Raw genomic sequence first — 24475 nt, 5'->3', positions numbered from 1 at the left:
AGCCTCCTCCTTTGTTTACCCTTCACATCCCTTCCCAGCCTCCCCCCTCCCCCCCAATCCCAATCCTTCTCCTCCCCCCCCTTCCCCCCCCCCCCACCGACGTTGTAAAGCTCGTTTTGGACATGACAACTTGTACTTCTCATTGTTGCAACAGGTCCACCTGTATCCTTAAACAACTGGTCATTTATATTTTTTTAATATGGTTTTCTAATGAAATCTGTAGGTCCTTCCCCCCTCAATTGTTTGTTTGTTTGTTTAAAGACAGTCTTAGTTTATAGCCCAGGCTGGTCAGTAATTTATAATTCTCTTGCCTCAGCCTCTCCTGAGCTGAGATTACAGGCATGTACTACCACACCCAGCTTCTATCAGGTAGTTCAGATTCTTCTGAAAAAGCACACTGAAAAACACAAATAACTTCTCCCCAAAGGGAGCTCTGAGGGGCTTGTGACTGTCCCTGCCCAGGAGCCAGGAACATTCCCAAATAGGACTAGAAACACACTGTATTAGAATCCAGTTCAAGAGACCAGACACCAAAAGATGAAGCACATGGAAAGTTCCAACTAGATCCAAAAAGTTTTAAGTAAACAGAAGCTAATGTAAAACGAAGTTCTCAACCATTTCTGCCAAGGAGACAACACCTGTGGACGTGTTTTTCTACTTTACTCTTATGTCATGATTTCACCTGTGACCCAGAAATATAGACAAAGAGGTAGAGCTTGATTATAGTTCAAGGTCAGCAAAAATGGCCAAGATAAGAAAAAGACCATGCTTAGAGAGTAAATCTTCCCCAAGCAACCCCAGAGACCTCAGAATCCTCCCAAAAGAAAATATAGAAGAAGATATGGTCTCAACGTACATCTATCTGTATCTTATATTTCATATATATATATACACACACACATATATCCCATATATAACATTTGTTTAAGATATATGTTATATGTAACATATCCTGTGCATTTTACATGTGTTATATATAAAATATATGTTTATTTGCTTTTCACATCATTTTGGTTATTTGATAAACTTTCTGATTTTGTTGCTTCTCAGTATTAAACATATTTTTATTTATATTTCTATTTCTTAACCGTCATCTCTCTCTCAAGATTTAATTTTTCTTTTTAAAAATAACTTATTTTTGGTTTTGGCCAGGTGCCAGTGGCTCACACCTATAATACAATTATCCATGAGGCTGAAATCTGAGGCTCCACTACTGGCGTGCACGCGGCACACACACACACACACACACACACACACACACACACACACACACACACACACACACACACACACACACACACACACACACACACACACACACACACACACACACACACACACACACACACACACACACACACACACACACACACACACACACACACTTTTCAGTTGTCACATGATATTCATAATTCCAGGTATATAAGCCACACTGTGAACCTGTCAATGCTGTCAGAAACCCAAATGCCCACAACAAGGCTCCAAGAAAACCAAACCAAAAAACAACAGTCCACTTTCCTTTTCTAAAACAAAATTCCCTGTGTATTCCTGTATATTGCTATTTCCTCTGCATACTTTCATATAGAATCTGCCACCAGAATCTGCCATCACAACCTGTTTGGAGTGAACTGGGGGTCAGGCAGCCCCCATACTTACTTGAGAGGTGGATGAACATTAAATATGATTTGAAACCTAGGTGGGGACCAGTCCTCAGGCCCTCTGATCCTAGGCTTAGATTTCACTTCTTGTATTGACTCTATACTAGATTCAAAATTGTTCTGTATTTGTTCTTCATCCACAACCTGCATAAAACATACAGAGGATTTAGGGACAACCTAAGCAAGCTTATTTCAACATTTCAAGTATTTTTTTTTAAGAACATCAGCATTTACCATGAGACACTGGAATGCTTTCAGCTGATTAGGGAAGACCTCCACCACCCAGCTGAGATCACTTTTCTTAGTATTTTTAGTCCTTTTTTTTTCCAGTCCTGGAACTTACTGAAATAGGTCATTTTGACCTGGATGAAATGCCTCAGGAACAAGAGGTCCCACCCCTAAATCAACAGCCAGCCAGAAGCGGCCAATCAGAACCCTGTTGTTGTGCCAGGCATATTCAGTGGCTCTACTCTGAACCCCTATGCTTTCCTCCTGTCATCTAGAAGTCCCATTCCACAAAGTAGCACCATATCCTTCACTATTTGGCCACAGTTATAGCTTTAATTCCATGAAGATAACACATACATACACACATGCACAGACTCATATATACACAGAAAAACAGAAACAGAGAGACAGAAGGAGACAGAGAGAAAGACAAAAACAGCAAGAGGCACAGAGACAGTGAGAGCCAGAAACAGAGACATGCAGAGATAGAGACAGAGAGAGACAGACAAACCAACATACAAATACTTGTTATCTACTCTGCTCCTCCACTGACAGGCACTGTTGAGGTCTGAGCCCAACTAATAAAGATAGGAGAGTTACTTCTGAAAATGAGTAAACGCAGTCCTTGGTGTCTAATAATTGTTTAAAACAGTTCATAGTTCACTTTGAGTCTTCCCAACACCCAGAGACCACTCAAGGAATCATAAACAAGTGACCTCATCTGGCCATTTCATCTGTAAATGTACCCATCCTTACTGGTCAATTCACCAATAAGAATTTAAGAACTGTCCCTTGATGTGAATACTTACTATTGAATCAGCTGTCGTCAGGAAAACAGGCACCTGAGAACTAGCTACAGACAAGGTCCAGTTCTTCCGGAATACTCGTAACAACTCTGTGGCTAATAGCTCAGCAGAATTGAAGGATGGCTGGTAAGTAGCACTGAAACACAGGAGATGCAAAGACTGGAAAACCATGGGCATGAGGAATATCTTCCAAACCTTCCTCAGGGTCACAACTTTCCTGCACCCCTCAAACCTGAGATGGGTGTTGTATGAGAGCATTCATCCACTAGAGGCTGAGCAATTTACACAAGACAACATTCATTCTTGGAACACAAGGATCTTTCATTTATTGAGGGTACTCAGATTTGAAGGTATGAAGGGCCTGAAGATCTGAATTCAAGTCCTGCTTTTGCTGTTCAATAGCATTGTGACCTGAGGAACATCTTGTATAAGCTTTAGCTTATGTCAATAAAATCAAGTTTAACAGAATTAACTGGTAGAATCAGTATTCAAACACAGATGGTCTGGCTGAGAAACCCCTAACTCTGTACCCTTCTGCCTCTTAATAACATGCATATAAGATATAGACCTGGGATGGAAAAATCTACCCTTAGAGGCTCATGCTCCAGATTTACTCACACCATTTATTCTAATTCAGCTTTAACCTATGAACTAACTTGACCTCGAACCCTCAATAAAATGTTTAAATATTTAAAAACTAAAATAAAGTTTAAAATACACACGCACACAGACTTGCGTAACCTGTCCACAAGTACCAAATGAGAATGCATACAAAAACCTTTGATACACTCTAAAAGACAGTAAGCTTGAAGTGCTATGGTTTGAATATGGATAGTGTTTCTTACAGGTTCATATATCAAGGGCTTGGCTCCCCAATGATGTGGCTGGATCTTTTGGGAGGTCGAGCCTAGAGGGAGGTCCTTGGGCTATTAGGAGTATGCTCATAAAGGATGTTGGAGCCAAAGATGGAGGCACTGGTGATTCACATCTGTAATCCTAGATATTCAGGAGGCTGAGACCTGTGGACTGTGGTTCAAAGCCAGCCTTGGCAAGAAAGTTTGTGAGAGTCCATTTCCAATTAACTAGCATAAATTTGGAAATGGAACTGTGGCTCAAATGGTAAGAGACTTGAGTGAAAAAGCTAAGAGACCGCATCCCAGGCCCTAAGTTCAAGTACTAATACCATAACCAACAAACACACACACACACACACACACACACACACACACACACACACACACACACACACACACACACAATGATGGGACCCCAGCTACTCCTTGTCATTCTCTCTGTCTCTGTCTCTGCCTCCCTCTCTCTCTGTCTCTCTCTCTGACACTCTTGCATGATGTGTCACCATTCACTGTTCATACAAGAATGAGTTAAAGGAACTTCCAAAACTGAACTAACTGATCTGAACTTTTCTTAATAGGATAGTTGTCTCCGGTAGTTTGGTTATAATCAAATGAGGCTGCTAATACAAGAAATGACTGACTGGTTTGAAGAAGCAATCTCCATTGTTAGAACGGATCCCCTAGGCATAAGGTATCAGGCATTCTCAGACCCTCCAAGGAAAGCACCCAGGGGTCTGGGCATGGTACACGTGGAAGCCAGGTACCTCTTAGAAGGGCAGGAGCATCTGCAGGTTTTGGTCACATCATTAGACTCCCCAATTCCTGTGGGAAAATGAAAGAAGGGTAGCAAGGTCTTCTGTTGCAACCAGCCATCACCCATTTTATAAAACCATAAATTAAGAGCCCCCTGCATCTCAGGAAGAACCAGCTATTCAGCATGTCTGGGCTTCAGATTCCTTTGAACTGCTGCCCTAACTTACCAGCTGATAACCAACTACTGCCAACACTACAGAGACTCCAGATAATGATCTAAGAGGGATTCCATCTAAAATTCCATCAGACTATAATTGAGAGGCCACAAAGATAGTAGATCGATCATAATCGGTATTCCCATTTCCACTCATTTCCACAAATGAGATGAAGATACTTAAAACAAGAAGAATAACTCTATTTTTCAAGATCAGGGACATAATCTAGCTTCAGCAGAAATCTCTTTCAAAGCCATTCTTCTAACTCAGTGTTATGTAGGACACATGTCAGGGTATGTGCAGAAGGACATGGAAGACAGCCGGTCTCCTCCAATGTGTTCCCAAATCTTACCTAAAATGACAAAGTCATCCAAGTCACACTTGCAGGCTGCCTTCTCTCCACTGGAGGGAGAGGGTGTGTCAGCCATAGGGCTGACCACTGGTAACACAGCATAACCTAGGAAAAGAAGGAAGTGGTTTCACCATCAAGAAAACGGAAAAATGCGCACACTGAAACACGCACCGAATCAGAAACCGGGAAATGAAAGCACTAGAGGTTATTTTGAAAGAATTTTTACAATGCAGCATCAAGAAAATGAAAACTGAAGGCAGCTAGTTTCTTCCTCTTATATTCATATTTTTTTTTAAAAAAAGGTTGATGAGGGACTTGGGTTATTCTGCCCACTTTTTAGGTATGTTTAAATTTTTCTTTAATATAAAGTTCAGAAAAGAAATGAAAGAAGATTTTTTTAAAAAAACCAACAAAGTCAGCTTCACCGTGAGGCAAACTGTATAGAAAAAATAAACGTTCTACTAGGTTTAGCAGTTACACCAACATTCAGGTCTACCTGAAGTCTGGGAATCTGGACTTTCTTTGTAGATGAAAGATGAGAAAAGAAGCTTTCTCCTCTCCTCTCCCCTCCCTTCTCCTCTCCTCTCCTCTCCTCTCCTCTCCTCTCCTCTCCCTCTCCCTCTCCCTCTCCCTCTTCCTTTCTTTCTTCTTCTTCTCCTTTCCCCATCCTTTCCTTTCCCTTTTTCTCCTCTCTTCCTTTTTTTCTTTATCTCCCTTCCCTTCCCCCTCCCTCTTCCCTCCTCCCTTCTCAACTCTCTCTCTCTCTCCTCTCTCTCTCTCTCTTTCCCTTTCCTACTTTTTCTGTGTTAGATAAATAGACATGTTAAGTTAGAGGTTAACCATGAATACCTTTATGTTATAGATATGTTTATATGAGCAATTGATACATTGAAATGAACACTAGTGGCCTAGAAATGAAGTGTTAAAGCATAGGAGCTGAGACAAACCAGGTGGACAGGACAGATCCCAGCCACCTAGAGCAAACACTTGGGAGAGAGATCCAGGGCTAGCATCACAGATTCAATGATATGAACTAAAGCAGGGGGAGGGGTAACTGAAGTTATGTCCTGAGTAAATTCTGCCAGACAGCAAATATGGGAAAAGCAAAAGCACTAAAGACATGACTTGCATTTGGAAATGGTTAAGACAGTAGCAAACACTACTGCTGGTTGTCAGCTGAGGTACCCTTTCTTACTGGAAAAACTTCCTAGGTCCTGGGTCCCACTTGTCAGGCTGGTCCTCCTGTCTGTCCCTCATGGCTCCAGCAAGGAAGTTCTTGGAGGAACATCACATCCTGGGTACCATTGATTCATAGTAAGGAGCACAAGACAGGCTATTTGCTGAGTGGAAGGAAAAGGACTACTTGCAAAAGGAAAGCAAGTAGGGCCATGAACCAGTAGTTCACGCCTGTAATCCTAGCTACTCAGGTGCTGAGATCTAAGGATCACACTTCAAAGCCAGGAGACTCCAATTGACCACTCAAAAAACCAGAAGTGAAGCTGTGGCTCAAAGTGGTAGAGCGCTAGCCTTGAGAAAAAACAGCTTAGGGACAGTGTCCAGGCCCTGAGTTCAAGCCCCACAACTGACCACAAAAAAAGTAGGGGTGGGCATTAGGAGAACAAAGGAAGATGGGAAACATCAGCCACTACAAAAAGAAAAGTAAAACGTGAAAGTCCTAGAAAAAAAAATAAAAAGAAGCTACAGCCCTTGAAAACTGGCTGTAGATAATTAACCCGAGGCAGAATGACAGCAATGATGGCGATCTCATGAGCTATGTCAGTAATTGTAGACACAAACCTGGAAGGTACATGCATTGAGACATGGCAGAGGAGAGAAGCTGTGAATCAAGCATGCAGCATCAAGCTTGCCCACATTGGGCCCACTTGCCTTCATAGCCACTCTCTGAAAACTCTCTGGAAAAGCAGGGCTTGGGCGTTGGAGAGGTGCAGAAGGTCACTTCCAGACCATCTTCATCATTCCTAGCTTTCTTTATGTTCCAGCTCTCTGTCTGCAGCTGAATCTGCCTGTCCCACTTCATTTTCTCCATGGCTGATATGATCATATCTGTCACGTGAAAGTGGGCATTCTCCTGCAGAAAACAAAGTCAGTTAAAACACAAGCATAATCAGCTCTTTTTCTTTCCTTTACATACTTTATGGTCAGCTCTGGGGCTCAAAATTCAAGGCCTCACACTTTCGCTTGTCTTTTTGGTCCAGGCTGGCAGTCTACCACTTGATCCACACCTCCACTTCTGTTTTGTTATTGGTTCGTTGGAGAGAAGAATATTATCATGGATGCTTCTGCCTGGCTGGCTTCAACCTGTGATCTTCAGATCTCAGCTTCTTGCATAGCTAGGATTTTAGGTTTAACCACCATTGCCCAGCATATAATCAACTTTTTATAGATTTATTTTTTAGATTTTAGATTAGATTTGACGATTCATTTTAGATTTGGGAATTAAGAATACCCATGTGAAGCCTGGTGCCAATGGCTCACATATATAAGTCTAGCTACTCAGGAGGCTAAGATCTGAAGATCAAGCCAGCCTGGGCAAGAAAGTCCATGAGACTGTTATATTAATCACCAAAAAGTCGGAAATGAAGCTGTGTAGAGCTCTAGCCTTGAGCAAAAAAAGCTCAGAAACAAGGCCTTTGTCCTGATTTCAAGTCCTGGGACTGGCACACAAAAAGAAAGAAAGAAAAAAAGCTCTATGTAAGTGAAGTCAATGGAGATAAAATCTAAGAGTTCACATAACTGGGTTATTCTAGGTCATCTATAACCTGTAACCCACATCATCCAGAGACATAGCTGAATTCCTTATAGTAAAACATGCTATGTTGGTAGCGGCTCAATAGCTGATCTGACTCATCAATTATGCAAAACTTGTCAGCTGAGCAATCACTTGTCATGGGAACCTTCTCAGCTTTGTGTTTCTTGGGACTTCAATCAAGCAGTGAGAGGAAACCTATTTGTTAGGTCTCCTCAAGGCAAAGCCTCCAGAGTTAAATCAGAACAGCACTATTAGGTGCTGATCAGTATTTAAGGAGAAAGAAAGATGGCATTTACCTTGTCTACGTCAAAAGGCAGTATAAATGTCTCTGGTACGTAGGAATTCAAAGAACTGGCTCTTCTGTTCACTTGACCAGCACCTGTCAGTCATAAGGTGGTTATTTAAAAATGGAAGTCCAAGGATTATCTAAGAAAGTGAAACAATCCTAGAGTACAGCTTTTAAATATTACATTAAAAAAAAAAGAACCACTGGACACCATTGGTTGATGTCTGTAATCCTAGATACTTGGGAAGCTGAGATCTGAGGATCACAGTTTGAAGCCAGCCTGGACAGAAAATTCTGTTAGACTCTTACCTCCAATTAGCCAGAAAAAAAATCCATAAGTGGAGGTATGGCTCAAGTGGTAGAATGTAAGCCTTAAGCAAAACAGGTAAGGGGCAGTTTCTAGACCCTGAGTTCAAAATTCAGTACTAGCATCAAAATAATCAAACAAAAACTAGTCCAATTCTAGAAGAAACTAAGTTGAGAGAAGAAGAAAGATTTAATGATAATCCTTCTAGAGGCAGCCAATGGTGTATTTTAAAGGTTATCCTAGAAGAATATTGGAGTGGAGAACCCCATGGTGAAGAGGGTAGAAAGGAGAGAGAGAGGGAGATGGGGAAGTAGAGAAGGAATAATTCACAAGGAGCACCATAAGAATTACAAGATCATACTAGGTACAGGTGTCTATAATCTGAGGTACTCAGGAGGCTAAGATCTGAGGATCACAGTTCAAAGCCAGCCAGGACAGATAATTCCCCGTGAGACTTTTATCTCCAATTAACCACTCAAAAACTGGAAGAAGTGTTGTGGCTCAAATGTTAGAGCGTTAGCCTTGAGCAAAAAAGCTCAGGACAGCACTCAGTCCCTGAGTTCAAGCCCCATAACGGAAAAAAAAAAAAAAAAAAAGCTAGGTGCTGGTAGCTCACATCTGTAATCCTAGCTACTCAGGAGGCTGAGATCTGAGGATCATGGTTCAAAGCCAACCCAGACAGGAAACTCCATGAGACTCTTATCTTCAATAAACCACCAGAAAGGTGGAAGTGGCACTGTGGCTCAAGTGGTAGAGCGCCTGCCTTGAGCTGAAGAACTGAGGGACAGTGCCCAGGCCCAGAGTTCAAGCCCCATGACTGTCAAAAAAGAAAAAAAAAAGAATTACAAGATCACTTCTCCAGTTCATTGCAATTGACCCCAAACTTCCTGTTACATACACAAATCATCTGAACAAAAGTCAGCCTGGCTTCTCTAAAAATCATCTTCCAGTCCAAACCAAGGAGAAGCTGCAGAAGGTACATTGCGCTGACTCAACCTTTCTTGCCCCCACCTCCAGGCTATTACCAGCAATGACAGCCATCCAAACAAACACTTTTCCTGTCATGTGACTTCTTTTGGCAGCCTCAGGAGCTAAAATGTCTGTGACAACTACAAGAGTTGAGTCTTCTTGCTACATTGGAATGAAATGCTGTGTGTTCTGGTAGTTAAATGCTCCAGGGCTGACAAACCAACACAAACAGGGTCACTTAGATGGTCAGGAGCATAGACAATTTGGGACTTCTTAGCTGGGGTTGGTGAACTTTTTCAACAAAGGGAGAGAATATTGTAGGACTGGAGGGCCATACCATATCTATGGCAGCCACAACTGTTCTGCCCAAACCTGTTCTTCCCATCATTGTTTCACATGAAATAAAAAAGAAAGAACTAGATCAGCCAAGACTTCTCTTCATCTCACAAAATGAATCCCATTAGCAACTTTAAGGTAAGACCCTCTAAATATGAGGTGATTTTTAAAGGTACTGTCTTTGGACAAAAGGAGATGCAATACCTATTTTGTTTGTGTTGGGGTTTGTTTTTCTGGAAGAAAGACAAAGAGACAGGCTAAGTGGAAGTTGGAGGATGACTTCCTGTACAGAGATAAGAACAAATGGCTTGGGGCAGGCCTCACAAATGATTTCTGTCAGTGACAGGTCTCCATGATGTGTTTGTTCCATTTTGGTTTTGTGCCAGTCCTAGGGCTTGAATTCAGAGCCTGGGTTTTTTTGTTTGTTTGTTTTTGCTCAAGGCTACTGTTCTACCACTTGAGCCCCAGCTCCCCTTCCATGGACTTTACTGCTACAGCTGGCTTGGAACCACAATCCTCAGAACTAAGGCTCTTAAGTAGCTAGATTATAGGCATGAGCCACCGGCGCCCAGCTGATGGTTTTGTTTTTTTAGAAGGACAAGCTTGTCTTCATGAGACACTCTAACAGCTTACTAAGCCGTTAGAAACCACTAAATCTAAAAAGCCTCTCTTTTTTTCTTTTTTCTTTCTCTTTCTTTCTTTTTTTTTTTTTTTTGGTCTGTTGTGGGGCTTGAACTCCACCCCTGGGCATTGTACTTGAGCTCTTTTGTTCAAGACTAGTGCTTTACCACTTTGAGCAACAACGCCACTTCCAGTTTCCTGGTGGTTAACTGAAGATAAGAGTCTCACAGACTTTCCTGCCTGGGCTGGCTTTGAACCGCGATCCTCAGATATCAGCCTCCTGAGAAGCTAAGATTATAGATGTGAGCCATCAGTGCCTGATATCTTCTTTTCTTTTCTTTTTTTTTTTTTGGAGGGGGGGGTAGAAGGGTAGTCCTGTACCAGTGCATGAACTCAGGGCCTATTTGCTCAGGGCACTCTATCACTTGAGACACACCTTCAGACTAGCATTTTGCTGGCTAGTTGGAGTCTCTCCAACTTCTCTCCCCACACTGTTTTCAAAGTGAGCTCCGCAGATCTTAGCTTCCTGAGTACAGCCAGGAGCCTGAACAAAGTCACTCTTTACCTTTAAAACTATCTACGCAGTTGAGCAAAACAGAGGGAAAAAAGCCTACAATAAGAGTCATTTTGTTCAAATTTACTTATCTTAAAATTGCCATTGAAAGACAGTTCAAAAATCTACTACTCTTAAGCTATAATGTGTTAAAAATTGACATCTCTTTGATTTTTTTCAAATGTTTTCAATAGAACAAGTAAACTTCATGTTATGAGAAATACAAATAAGACACAGCTCTCAGGTAGAGAGCTTTTAAAATTATTTTGAAGGAAAAAAACTTTACCAACTATTTGAAGTAGGTTCTAACAGCCATATAAATAAAGCAAAGATTGTATACAATACGAAGAATAGCTTAAAAATAAAACAAGCATTCTACAATAGCAGTTCATCAGTTGACTCAAGTTATATTTTGCATGGATCAGCTCATTTGGGGAATTTTGGTATGTGAACAATATGTATCTTGTAGCAATGAGAGAGCTCCTGGTTTAATAGTGGCAACTGTTTTGTAGTCTTACCATTTCCTGGTCATATAAATAGAACAGGTGTGGTGAGTACATCACCTATAGGAGCACTGGTGTGAGACCAAGTTCCCTCTGATTATGCAGAAATATCTCCTCCCTCCCACACTACACTCAGTGCTGCTGAGGCTCTCCCTTGCAGACAAGCTAATGAGCTCTGTGTTCCAGAAGGCAGACACCAGTCCAAACATGGCACATGGCATTGACTATCAACTATATGTGGAACAAAAAAGATGACCTCTTCCTGCAGTCTGAGCAGGAGGTGACTACTCGATCCACCTGTTGTAACCATCCAGATGCCTGGGCTGGTGGTAACCAGGAAGGAGCTCCTGCACTTGCCTCTCATCGAAGTGGTAACTAGACCAAGAAAAGTGCGTGGACAGAGAGGAAGGAGGGAAGATCACCAGCTAACGTTACCTTTGTCCAGAGAAATCATCAAGGGAGAAGACTTGAAACAAGCACTGCCAACCTCAGGAAAGGGGGAAGCAGACAAACTCTTAGGGCTGATGGCCGTAGACAGCTGCTGAGAGGGTCCTGGAAGCACCCCCTCCTCTTCTGTGGGAGCCAAAAAGTCGCTCCCCTTTTCGCTTGACCCATGGGCAGAGTCCGCAGTACCATCAGACAACAGCATTTCTGTCGGGAAGTCTCCAGGGGACTCCGGTGAAGGGTGCAAATGAGGCTCTGCAGCTGCCCCGAGGTGATTCCCAGTGTTCTGCGCTGTTGGTCCCTGAGAGGGCCCGTCCAGCAGTGGTGGCTGTACACAGGGGTCGTTCAGCCAGGCAGCTCTGTTCCTCCTGAACCTAATGTCCAATTGGCTAGCAGGGTGGTCAGAGTCCAGGAGGCTGGGCCAACCATCAGTGTCTCCAGAGTCACAGCTGATCCCTTTCCAGGGGTCCACAGGCGAGTCCTGTCGGTCCTTACACTGTGACACCATCCTTCTGAGCGTGGGGCTGGTGAGAACCCACTCAAAAACCGACAGGATGAGCTCTCTGACAGCTGTGGTAGTACCTGACCCGGTCCTGGAACTCGCCACCTGGCCAACTGGAGGTCTGAAGAGTTTGTCTGCAATGAGCAAGAATCATTCACAATAAATACAGGTTTAGTCCTTTTTTCTTCTTCTTCTTAACTCCAAATCATTGTGTTTTCCTATCAGAAACACATCTCCCAATGGTTGATGCCTAGAATTCAGGAACTATTTCTGATCTGTTGCCCAGTTGGGAGCTTCTATGCTTACCCATCCATAAGCCAATAGTTAATAAACTTCAATTGGCATGTTATTCCCCAGTTCAAAATCCCTCAATGGTTTGCCATCAGAGCTGGAATAAAATTCACACTTCTTACCTTATCCTTAAGGTTTGGCGTGCCTTTTGAAGAGCTCTCTTATTTTTCTTCACCTCACCTCTCTAAGTCCCGACTACTTCTTGAACTTTGTAAGTTTTTGTTATGGGGGGGGGGGGAACCTATTTGTTTTTGTGCCAGTACCGAAGCTTGAACTCAGGACCTCATACTCTTGAGTTTTTAAAAATCAAAGCCTGCACTCTATCTACCACTTAAGCCATACTTCCAACTTGAGCTTTATGCTAGTCAATTAGAGATAAGAACCTCTTAGACTTCTCTGCCTAGGTTCTGACAATGAACCATAATCTTCAGGCGTCAGTCTCCTGAGGAGCTAGGAATATAGGCATGTGCCACCAGTGCCTACCTAGCCTTTCTCCACAAGCTTTTTCCTACCAGAGGAGTACACCCTCCGACTGAAATGTTCTTCCCCCAAATGAGCATGACCCTCTTCTCATACATGCCTTGGCTTTTTTATTACTTCCTCAGAGAAGTCTTTCCTAACTACTTCTCTCAATGCAGGTTCCTGTTCTGGCTCCCTATCACATCGCTCTGCTTAGTTTATGTCACAGGAGTGATCACTTCCTGGTTATGTTTTAGCTCTTTACTGTTAGTCTTTCCACCCCATTCCACTCCCCTCTGAATGCAAACTCCCCAGAGCAAGGGCCTGGTCTGTTCTCTGCCAGGTCACATCTTCCATACATAGGATGACAGTAAGAAATCAGATAAGGCTATCCAACAAAATAGAAATAAAGTCAAGCGATCAAGGAAAGACTTTTGTAGTCAATACTACTGTTCTAAGACTGGGTCAGAATTATTCACAGAGGAATGGAAGTGAGTCCATGTTCCTTAATGATAGGAGATTTTTCTCACTCAGTGTTTACGTTAATAACAACCATGTATATTCAAATACACTGAAAGATGCTACATAGGAGACTTTGTTCTTCAAATCCGTTGAGTTTTCTTGACTTGGGGCCCTTATAGTCTAGGTTGCACCTTTTGGAGTGATGCAGAGAGGGAAATGTATATGTATATATGTATATGTCTTTAGAAAACATCATGCAAGCTCCAAATCATCATTCAAAAAAAGTTACAGGAGGAGCTGTCCATATTAACTGCCAGATCTCACTACCTTAAATGCTTTATTTTCCTTCTCCTGATCTCAAATCTGACGTGGTACTCCAATTTCTCATCCTCCCCAGTAATTTTGAATTTTATAATGACAAAAGGAAACCATAACTATGTTTCTTAAAAAATGCCTAAAAACACAAGCTCAGAGTAAAGATGAAGCCCACCACATCTCACTATACCCCACCAACCCTACTTCATCCTCAGAAATATTCACTGTTTCCCTCACTCCAGACAAATTTCTTTGAATTATCACACTTGTGATATATACTTGTATTTTTCACATTCATTAAACTGATCTGAAGATCCAGTTTGCTTCCTTTTATTTTTTATTGTTTTGCTGGTTCTGGGGCTTGAACTCAGCGACAGGGTACTGCCGCTCTGAACTTTTATGCTCAAGGCTAGTGCTCTACCACTTGAGCCATAGCTCCACTTCTGGCTTATTTTTTGGTGCTTAATTGGAGATAAGAGTCTCATGGACTTTCTGGCCGGGACTGACTTCAAACACTGATCCTTAGATCTCAGCCTCTTTATGTAGCTAGGGTTATAGCTATGAGTAACTCATGCCCAGCTGCCAGTATTTTTTTTATGAGCAGATTAGAGTCAGTAGTTAAAATGACAAATTGGTGGCTCATGCCTATAATCCTAGCTACCTGTGAGGTATAGATTAGGAGGATTGTGGTTTAAGGCCAGCTCTGATAAAAAGTTCACAAGATCTCACCTTCATCTCAACCAATAAAAAGATGGGCATACTGTTGTGTACTTGTCCTCCCTGCTATGGGGACTGATGTGAGACCATATACCAAAATAAGCAAGTGAAAAAGAGCTGGAAACATAGCCCACCTTGTAAGGTACCTGCCTACTGAGCATAAGGCCCAGAGTTCAGCCCCATACCCCCCTACACACACACACACACACACACACACACACACACACACACACACACACACACACACACGAATAAAGAATGACCTATTTCCAAGTTTCCCATATATAAGATTGACCTAAATGCAAGCACTGAGCAAAACCAAACTTGCAAATACAAAGAAATTTGCAGAAGCAAGTGCTTGTTCTACTTTTTTCTGTGAAGGTATTTTTGGTTCCCATTAACCAGCAAACACTGGTTGTGCCAGGTTATAAAATCAGCTCCTAATTTGGGCTAGAATAGGCCCGCAGAGCTTTAAAACTGTGTCTGAGGTCACAAGCAAGCAGTGGCAAAGACAAAGGCAGGAATCATAAGTTTCCTGGGAAGACAGATTTTCACAGAAGACAAAGCATTCACTAGATACAGTGAAACTCAGGCCCGCGTGACAGGAGGTCATTGCCAGCTTTATTTATTTATTTATTTATATTTTTTTATTTTTGCTGGTCCTGGGGCTGGAACTCAGTGCCAGAGCACCATCCCTGAGCTTCTTTGTGCTCAAGGCTAGCATTCTACCACTTGAGCCACAGTGCTACTTCTGGTTTTTTTGAGTAGTTTATTGGAGGTCAGAATCTCACCGGACTTTTCTGCCCTGGCTGGCTTCAAACCACAATCCTCAGATCTCAACCTACTGTGTAGGTAGGATTAAAGATGTGAGTCACCCATGCCCGGCTCATCTCCAGCTTTTGATTTGTAAGGGAGCAGGTAATGGAAAATGTACCTTCATTCCAGTTACTCCCCAACTCCTCAACCTCCCTCCAACCTTGACCACATTTCATGCTCTGCTTTTATGTGCTTGACTATCTTAGCTTCCATATGACTGAGACCATGCAGCCCTTGTCCAGCTGCCTGGCTTGCTTTACTCAGCGTAATGTCCTAGTCTACATCTGGGTGTGTTGTCACAAATGACAGTATTTCATTCATGAAACGGTTGAGCTGTATTCCACCAGAGATGTCTACCACACTTTCTTCTTTTATCCACTGATAGAGACTTAGAGGTTCAGTTACATTTGTTCTGGTCAGTGTGGGATGTGTATGTCTAACAAATTGATGTCCTTCCCTTTCAATATTTAAGTGGGTAAATATCATTAGTAGTTCAGTTTTCAATTTTTGTTTTAAAAACAGAGACTCATTATATAGTCTAAATTGATGTAGAACTCACCTTGAAGGCCAGACTGGCCCCAAACTTACTATGATCTACCTGCCTCAGTCTCCCAAGTGCTGGAATTACTGGCATGAACCACCACACCCTGCTCTATTTTCCACTTTATGAGGAACACGCACTCTTTTCCATGAGAGCAGTACTATTCCATTCCTATCTATAGTGTGTAAGGCGGCCCTTAAAAAAATTCACTGGAATCAGTTTGATAGGTTACTAAACATGGCCAGTAGAAAACAAATGCAAATGACTGGAGAATGGATAAGTCAGTAAGTGTAGCATGCCATTTCATGAACAACTTCCAGAATCCTTTCCTGTCTCTCTCTAGGTCTATTTCCCTTCATGCTTTGACCTTAAGCAAATACTCATCTGTACAATGTCCAACAGATTCTAAAACCATTAGTGTATGTCACACTGAAGCACTAAAATATCCAGTAATGTGACTCCACAGGTTCCATTCAACAGCCAGGAATCAGGGTGAAGGGTGATTTGAATATGGCGACAGCCTCACTGTGAACACTATGTTGTAACAGGACAGCAGGAAGTACGCAGTGTACGATTGCAGTTGTGACAAGCTGGCGTCACAGAGTGTCCTCTCTGACTGATCTCATCCTCAGTGATAAAGAACACAGAATACAGATATTAAGAGCAAGACGTGGGGTAGGGTATGGAGCCAAGACCCAACCAAGGGAAATATCAGAAAAAACCAGATGTTGCATCCAAAAGAACCACAGGGTTGCCCAAGATATACAAATGACTAACTTCCTATAGCTCATACTTACCACTCTCATTTTGCATAAGAAAAGCTCACCCTGTTTTAGCTGTTCCTATGCTAATTTAAGAACTAATTTCAGTTCTTAAAGATACTCTCACCATGAGTAATGAGCAGAAGTAGGAGAAAAATGAAAGTCTGGCACCTGATCCAAAGCTTTTCCACAGAAATGTATACAGTGTGTGGAGATGACATTAGTAGAATATCTTCAATGTTGTAAGCAAAGTAATCTAAAGAACTTTGCTTGCAGTGGGTGGTGGTGCACATTATGTTGTCCTACCGATTCACTTCTCAGGAGGCTCAGACAGGATATCACAAGTTCAAAAACAGACTGGACTACCAAGTGAGGCTTCCTTCCTTGGAAGGAAGGAAGGAAGGAAGGAAGGAAGGGAGAGATGGCAGGAGGGAAGGAAGCAAAGACAGAGGGAAAAGGGGAGGGAAGGAAGGAGGGACTACTACATAGCAGGCCAGGCACAATGACATATACTCTGTAGTTTCAGAACTCAAAGGACTGAGGAGTGAAGATCTCTTGAGACCAGGGTTCAACAGAGACACCCATAAAAACAATACAAAGGAACTATTTAGCTGTATCTGACTTCATATTTCTATAATGGCTGCCCTCAAGACTTTGTGATTATTCTGTTCAATTTATATAAAACATCTTTGAGTATAAAATTCTACTGGAGGGCTGGGAAGGTGGCTCAGTGGTAGAGCGTTTGCCTTGCATGCATGAGGCCCTGGGTTCGATTCCTCAGCACCACATATGCAAAAAGAGAAAAGCCGGAAGTGGCACTGTGGCTCAAAGTGGTAGAGTGCTAGCCTTGAGCTGAAGAGCTGAGGGACAGCGCCCAGGCCCAGAGTTCAGGCTCCACGACCGGACCCAAAAAAAATATTTAAAAAAAATAATAAAATAAAATTCTAATGGAAATATATTTATTAGCAGGGCAGGGTGTTCGATGCCTATAATCTTAGCTATTTGGAAGCTAAGGTAGGAAGATCAGGAGGATCAAAAAGATGAGGCTACCCTAAGCAATTTGGTGGAACTCTGTCTCAGAACAAAATAAAACAGGCTGGAGATGTGACTCAGCAGCATAGCACTTGTCTAGCAATGAAGACCCTGGGTTCCATTCACAGGAACAAACACACACACACACACACACACACACACACACACACACACACACACACATGCACGCACGCACACACGCACACACGCACGCACGCACACACAGGAACATTTATTTATAAACCTGAAATATTTACAAGTACTTTATATACATGACATAATTATGGCATTTTATTTTTCCTATACTCTAAAGGTAAACCCCTCCACTCTGCAAACCACAGCCCAAGTAATGTGCTACTTTAAAGCTTTACATATATACACACACATCAATAGTTGATTAAAAATATACATGAACATAATTAAATAACCAAAGCAGACTTTGAAAAAATATATTATTAACCCATAAATGTACCCAAAGTAAGAGTAGATACTTTCATTTGAAATATGGTTAGGTTTCTATGTATGCGCAAAATGAAATGGGGAGCCATGTTGGATGATGTTCTCATAACTAGCAGTTCTTGTAACTGCACTCCTCCTGGACATATAATAAAGAAAAATGACGATACATGCTCACACAAGAACTTACTCTGAATATTTTAAGGGCATTATCCATAATATTATCCAAAATCCATTATCCAAAATCATTTATCCAAATGAAACAACCCACATCTACCAACGAATGACTAGACCAACAAAGTGCACTCTATCCATACAATGGAACATAATTCAGCCATAATTAGAAATCATGCACTGATCCATGCCACAACATGGATAAACACTGAAAACATATGCTAAGTGAACAAAGCCAGACACCAAAGGCATTCACATTAATACACAAATACATAAAATCTCCATAGCAACCAACTCCATAAGTTAGTGAGTGTTCTAGTGGTTACTACCATGGGAGAAATGAGAGGATGGAAATAACTTAGGGCATCTTTCTGAGATGATGAAACTATTCTAGAAACAACTATGGCAATGGGGGCACACATCTGTGATGGGGCACATCTGTGACTTACAGTAATGGGTAGATCGTGTAGTATCTGAATTCTATCTTGATCTCAATAACACTATTTAAAAAAATGGAATGGGCAAAGTCCTCAAGTCCTTTCCAAAAAAAAAAAAAAGGAATCCAGGGGACCTGAGGGGAGCTGGTGTTCTATCAGTGACCAGCTTCAAAGGAGCACCAGGCTGTGAGCACAGTTGCCAATGAGCTGAGAGAAAGTGAAAAGGAGAAGTATAGAGTAATGTAGAATAAGCCAGTCTAAATAGGTACCAGAAGAGAGAGGAACTAAAAGTGAAATCACCACAAAAGAGCTACCTAGAAAAAGAAAAGGACTTTCATTAAGGGCTGGTAAAGGCAACTTCATGAGTATGATGGCTACCTACAGCTATAGCTGGGCTGGAAATCTGGCTCAAGTGGTGGAGAGTTTGCTTAGCCAGCACTGGATTTAATCCCTCCTGTGGGGAGGGGAGGGGAGGGGAGGGGAGGGGAGGGTCCCAGCCTTTCTTGTTCACCCATAGGGGTGAAAGGGAAGACCTTCAGATCTCAAGACCCAGCTGGGAAGGTGGCTCAATGGTAGAGCGCTTGCCTTGCATGCTTGAGGCCCTGGGTTCGATTCCTCAGCACCACATAAGCAAAAAAGAAAAAAGCCGGAAGTGGCACTGTGGCTCAAGTGGTAGAGCGCTAGCCTTGAGCTGAAGAGCTGAGGGACAGTACCGAGGCCCAGAGTTCAGGCCTCATGACCGGACCGCCAAAAAAAGACTCAGATCTCAAGACCCAAACACCTCTCCAACAAATCTGTATTCCCTAAGCCTGAAATAGGCTATTTTCAACTTAGTAGTGCCTATGATATAATCTGTTCATCTCCCAGAACCTAAATCTCCACAGAACCAAGTTTAAACTAAGAGTAAGCAACCAAAAAAGCTATATACCATACAGATCATAAGACAAGTCAGATGACTTGGCAATTGAGCCATACTTTTTTCAAAAAAATGCTCTTAAAATATGCATATAAAAAGTTTAAGTCTCCTTAACAGATCTAAAGTAGATATTTCAAATGTGTTCTTCTAAAATAATCTCCAAATAAAGAAAGAGAACAAGGAAGTACCCACGTGTATTTTCAGAACTAAGTTGTTTTCAGATCCACTACCGAAACTTTATCTGTGAAGGGACAGGGCAGGGAGAATGATCTCCACCCTTCAGTTCTCAGCACCTAACATGGACCAGAGAAAAGCATCTGATCACATTACCTGCCTAAGAAAACCCTTATAGATCTAGTCTAGATTTCTCTCTTTAAAGACAGCTAATGGCCAGGCTCTAGAAGTTCACACCTATAATCCTAACTACTCAGGAGGCTGAGATCTGAGGATTGTGGTTTGAAACTAGCCCAGGCAGGAAAGTCTATGAGATTCTTATTTCCAGTTAAGTACCATAAGAGCTGGAAATGGAGCTGCGGCCCAAGTGGTAGACTGCTAGCCTTGAGCAAAAGAGGTTTAGAGACAGCACCCAGGCCCTAAGTTCAAGGCCCAGGACCAGTACCCCTCCCTCTAAAAAAAAAGAGCTAATGATCCAATCACATATTCTTCAAAGATAAATTTCAACCATTGTGCCAGGAAAATTACATTAAGCGTGTAGTTTATTTGCCATTTTCCTATATCTTTTTTTTTTGGGGGGGGTCCAGTCATGGGGCCTGAACTCTGGGCCTGGGCGCTGTCCTTCAGCTCTTCAGCTCAAGGCTAGCGCTCTACCACTTGAGCCACAGCGCCACTTCCGGCTTTTTTCTTTTTGCTTATGTGGTGCTAAGGAATCGAACCCAGGGCCTCAGGCATGCAAGGCAAGCGCTCTACCACTGAGCCACCTTCCCAGCCCCCATTTTCGTATATATTGTACAGATGATAAAGGATGCTAGAATCTGAATTTCTTTCTACACTGAGGTATTTTGCTTCCCCAGTCTAGACTTCATGTTCTAGTTGACATAAAGCATCTGCTCCAGATGGCTTATTGTCACCATTCCATGGTTAGAAAAGAGACACAGCAAAGGGAAGTAAAGCAATGAGCACACAGCCTCTATTATAACCTAGAGCTTATAAGCTAGAACCCTTGCTTGGCTCCATCTATGTGTGAGATAAGCTCTAGTATAGAAGTTAAATACACATACATACAGAGGAGACCAAGACTGTGACACAGACAGGGAAACAGAGTCTCAATAAGTAATTTTACACCTAGTCTGGGACTGGTGGCTTCAAGTTTATAATCCTAGCTACTAAGAAGACTAAGATCTGAGGATTGAGGTTCAAATCCAGCCTGTGAAGGAAAATTCAGGAGATTCTTTTTTTTTTTTTTTTTTTTTTTTTTGGCTGGTTGTGGGGCCTGAACTCTGGGCCTGGGCGCTGTCCCTCAGCTCTTCAGCTCAAGGCTAGCACTCTACCACTTGAGCCACAGCTCCACTTCTGGCTTTTTTTTTTCTGCTTATGTGGTGCTGAGGAATCGAACCCAGGGCCTCATGCATGCAAGGCAAGTGCTCTACCACTGAGCCACCTTCCCAGCCCCCTCAGGAGATTCTTATCTCCAACTAACCCTCAAAAAGCCAGAAGTAGAGCTGTGCCTCAAGAGATAGAGTGCCAGTCTTGAGCAAAGAATGTTTAAGGCTTTCAGTTCAAGCTCCAATACTGGCACTGGCACACACGCACGCACACACACACACACACACACACACACACACACACACACACACACACACACACACAAATAATTCCAGCAAACTGTGAGAAAACAATATCTATGTGACCTTGAACAAGGTACTTAACTTCTCTGCGCTTCATTTGACTGTGGTGAGAACTAAATGAATTGTAACACATGTATCTGAATCTGGTACAAAATGTCCTATAAATGTTAACTTTGATATCACCAACATTATTATGGCAAAAGACTTACATTTCAGTATAAGATGCAATTAAGAGGGTCTAATTTTATTTCCCAGCCTCTTTACTGAGTCATCCTTCAAGTATTTTTAGCTAAAATAGAAAAAAGGAAAACAACAGAGATAATGAGTACCATGAAAAGATACAAGCAGGAGTGTTGTACACATTTCTTTTATCTTTGAAAGTATCCGATTGTGTAGGAACTGCTTGACACTTGAACAGTAACCACCAACCATGACATCTCTCCTTTCTAAATAAGAGATCTGACTCTATATTTAGTAACAAGAGAAACCTATTCAAATGTGTACAGTTCTGTATGCCCTGGGGTAAAGGAACACCAGCGGTCACTATCCTTCCCTCATCTTCCTTTAAAGACACTCAACGGAAATGTTTACACTAGGGTGTTCAGCACCCTCTATCAGAAAAACCAGGGTTCAGTCAGTCAACGGGGTTGGAGTTAAATGGCTGGAGGACGTGGAGTTAAATGGTTGGTGGACGACTCTGTCTCATCAAATCTAACCCCTACGTGCACAGTCCTGTTTCCATCACTGTTTCTAAGTAGATCCAAAGGCAAAGTTCCTGTCTCCTGAAGTCACAATTTGGACGAGCAAAAAAGAGGAACTTCAGCCCAGATGGAGACACAGATCCAACCCCTGTCCTAGCACTTTATACAGGTAACTAGCAAAGTCCAGTTCCAGCTGATCCAAGCAGGATTCTGTAGGCAATCCCGAGGAGGGCGTGGAGAGAAAGGTGGTGATCGCTTCACTCTCACGCACCAATACTGCTCAAAAACACCTCCTCCTCCCCAGTCTTTTCTTTCACCACCCCCAGTGAGCTGGGCCAGGGAGTCCTCCTTTATCTCTCGCCAGAGAGCTAAAGTCCACTGAGGTTTCTGGACTTGCTGGGACCTCATCATCGCTAAGTGGCCTTAGGACTGGACTGAAGAAACCCAAGCTGGCCGCACACATGCCCAGTACTTAGCGCCTCCAGACTACATCTTCCACACAGAGGCTCTCCCAGATTCCTCTGTAATCACACAGGACGGGTGGGAAGCCCCTGCGTGTGATGATTACACGTTGCCTTTGAGGCTTGATTCTCATTTAGGGCAAGATAACTCCTCCTCTCATGGTTCTGCACATCCTCCAGTCTAAAAGCATCCATCTGGCAGGGGATCCGCAGCCCCCTCTCCCTCTTACACACTTACACACTTACACACACACACGCCCCGGGGGCCATGGGTCACCTGGCAGGCTGGCTGGAGGCGCACTCCCCCCTACCCCCCCCACCTCCACTCCTGCAATCTCTGCAGGTGGACTTCACCTGGGGCGCCAGGGCCACTTCCACACCCTCACCTAGCTCAGGTTGTTGGCCCAAACCCAGTTGTTTTTCTACCATCCCAAGTCCAGGGGTTGGGGGGCGGGGAGAGGAGCCTCCGCCCGTCTCCACGGTCTGTGTGCGCGCGCGTTCGGGGAAATCGAGAGAAGTCACATACTCGGGAGACTGGAGGCTGGGACACGGCGGCGCAGGACTCCCTGAGAGTCCCACCTGTCCCAGGGTGGCCTTCTCCACCCAAGCCCAGCACCGGATCGCCCTTGCTCCGCACAGCCAACGTGGCCAACACCCATCCCCCCCCCCCCCGCCCCGGCCTCCCGGCTCCGCGCGCCCCGCGCGTCTCACCCGGGCGTGGAAAGCTGAACGCAGCGCTTGGCGTCTTTGGTCCACAGCCTTGCCCTGAGCAGCCCAGGGTCAGATCCCGGACCGGGAAGCAACGCCCCGGACGCCGCCACGGCCCCCCCCCCCCGCCATCCTACCCCCCCCCCCCGCTTCCCCTGGGGGACCGGGGGGGGGGTGCGGCTGCAAGCTAAGAAGCCCCGGGGAAGCGAAGCTTTCCGGCGACGTGCCGAGAGACGCAGCCAAGCTGCGGGGGGCAGGGGGGGGGGGAAGCTCTTGGGCCCCTCGATCCCTCACCTGAGTAGCGATGTCCCAGGCACTGGGCTACTCCGGACCGGGACTACAGGAAGCATCTGGGCATCCCGGTAGCCCAGGCTCCATCCGGAAATCACGCTCGGCTCAACCGGCCCCAGCGCAACCGCACCCTCTGGGTTAACCCAGAGAGCCGGCAGAAATGAGTTTCCAACTCTAAGCACCGCCACCCGCGGGACTCGGCTCAGTACGATCGCTTGAAGGAGCAGTTTGGAAACGTCTGCGCGGAAATCTACGCGCCCCGAGGGGATCTGACACTTACCAGCGCGGTTTCCTCTGCAGCCCGACTCCTTCCTGGGTCTTCCCGGCAAGCGTAGGCCTTCCTAACCGCCACCGACCCCCCGACGGACGGGCCGCGGAGAGCCCGCAATCCTGATCTCGCTGGAGAAGCAGCCAGCGAGCACGGAAAGTTTTCGCAGATGGAGTTCTAAACCCTGTGAGCGGGGCTGAGCGCACTGCGTCCCTCCGCCACCGGGTGGCGCAGCGGCTCTCCAGGTGCCCAACGTGTCCAGGGAAAGGATGCTGGAACCCTCCACGCCGCACCCCTCCCCAACACACACACGGGAACAAGCAGAGTGGAGTGGGTCCTGGCTTGCTTAGAACTCCCCTGGTCCCATGGCTTTGCCCTTTTGTCGTGGATGGTGTTTTGGTTTTCCTCCAAGTCCACTAGCTTGGAGAGGTTAAGGGGAGGTATCAGTTACTAGTCACTGCCTTCAGACGCAGAATCTAGAAACTGAAATGGTAAAGTCAGCTGAATACTAGCTGACGGTCATCACACACACACACAAGCACGTGCACATGCATGTGTTCTGTTGGAGTCAGCTCTTGAGGGCTTAGAGCTGCTTAGGGCTGAGAGAATTTTGTTTACTTGGCGATCACCTGGAAATCAGATCAGCTGAACCTGATTCCCAGTGGAGAAGAATGCACACTAAAACATCAGAAAGAGCCAGATGAAGT

At 43.9% G+C, this 24475-nt stretch overlaps 1 protein-coding gene across 6 annotated transcripts in view; it reads right to left on the bottom strand.

The window, feature by feature from the left end:
* The window catches only part of Rubcnl (rubicon like autophagy enhancer), a 31987-nt gene extending 8063 nt beyond the window's left edge, over nucleotides 1–23924 (bottom strand). For 2 of the 6 annotated variants that reach the window (XM_070003216.1, XM_070003221.1), the window contains exons 1-9: nucleotides 23213–23290; nucleotides 21549–21628; nucleotides 11647–12291; nucleotides 7933–8015; nucleotides 6754–6955; nucleotides 4867–4971; nucleotides 4311–4368; nucleotides 2696–2828; nucleotides 1657–1802 (exon numbers count right to left, since the gene is read on the bottom strand). In XM_070003216.1, coding sequence (XP_069859317.1) covers nucleotides 1657–1802; nucleotides 2696–2828; nucleotides 4311–4368; nucleotides 4867–4971; nucleotides 6754–6955; nucleotides 7933–8015; nucleotides 11647–12163 — 1244 coding nt within the window. In that variant the 5' untranslated portion in view covers nucleotides 12164–12291; nucleotides 21549–21628; nucleotides 23213–23290. Of the gene's footprint in view, nucleotides 1–1656; nucleotides 1803–2695; nucleotides 2829–4310; nucleotides 4369–4866; nucleotides 4972–6753; nucleotides 6956–7932; nucleotides 8016–11646; nucleotides 12292–12570; nucleotides 12982–21548; nucleotides 21629–23212; nucleotides 23291–23503; nucleotides 23632–23780 lie in introns of those variants that run through there. The other 4 variants (XM_070003217.1, XM_070003218.1, XM_070003219.1 and 1 more) reach the window with 4 other exon arrangements.
* Between the last annotated feature and the right edge of the window lie 551 nt (nucleotides 23925–24475).

Source organism: Dipodomys merriami, unplaced genomic scaffold (genome assembly GCF_024711535.1).
Source record: "Dipodomys merriami isolate MVZ:Mamm:240054 unplaced genomic scaffold, mDipMer1.0.p SCAF_6, whole genome shotgun sequence".
NCBI classification, from domain to species: Eukaryota; Metazoa; Chordata; class Mammalia; order Rodentia; family Heteromyidae; genus Dipodomys; species Dipodomys merriami.
This window is presented reverse-complemented; position numbering and strand designations above follow the sequence as displayed.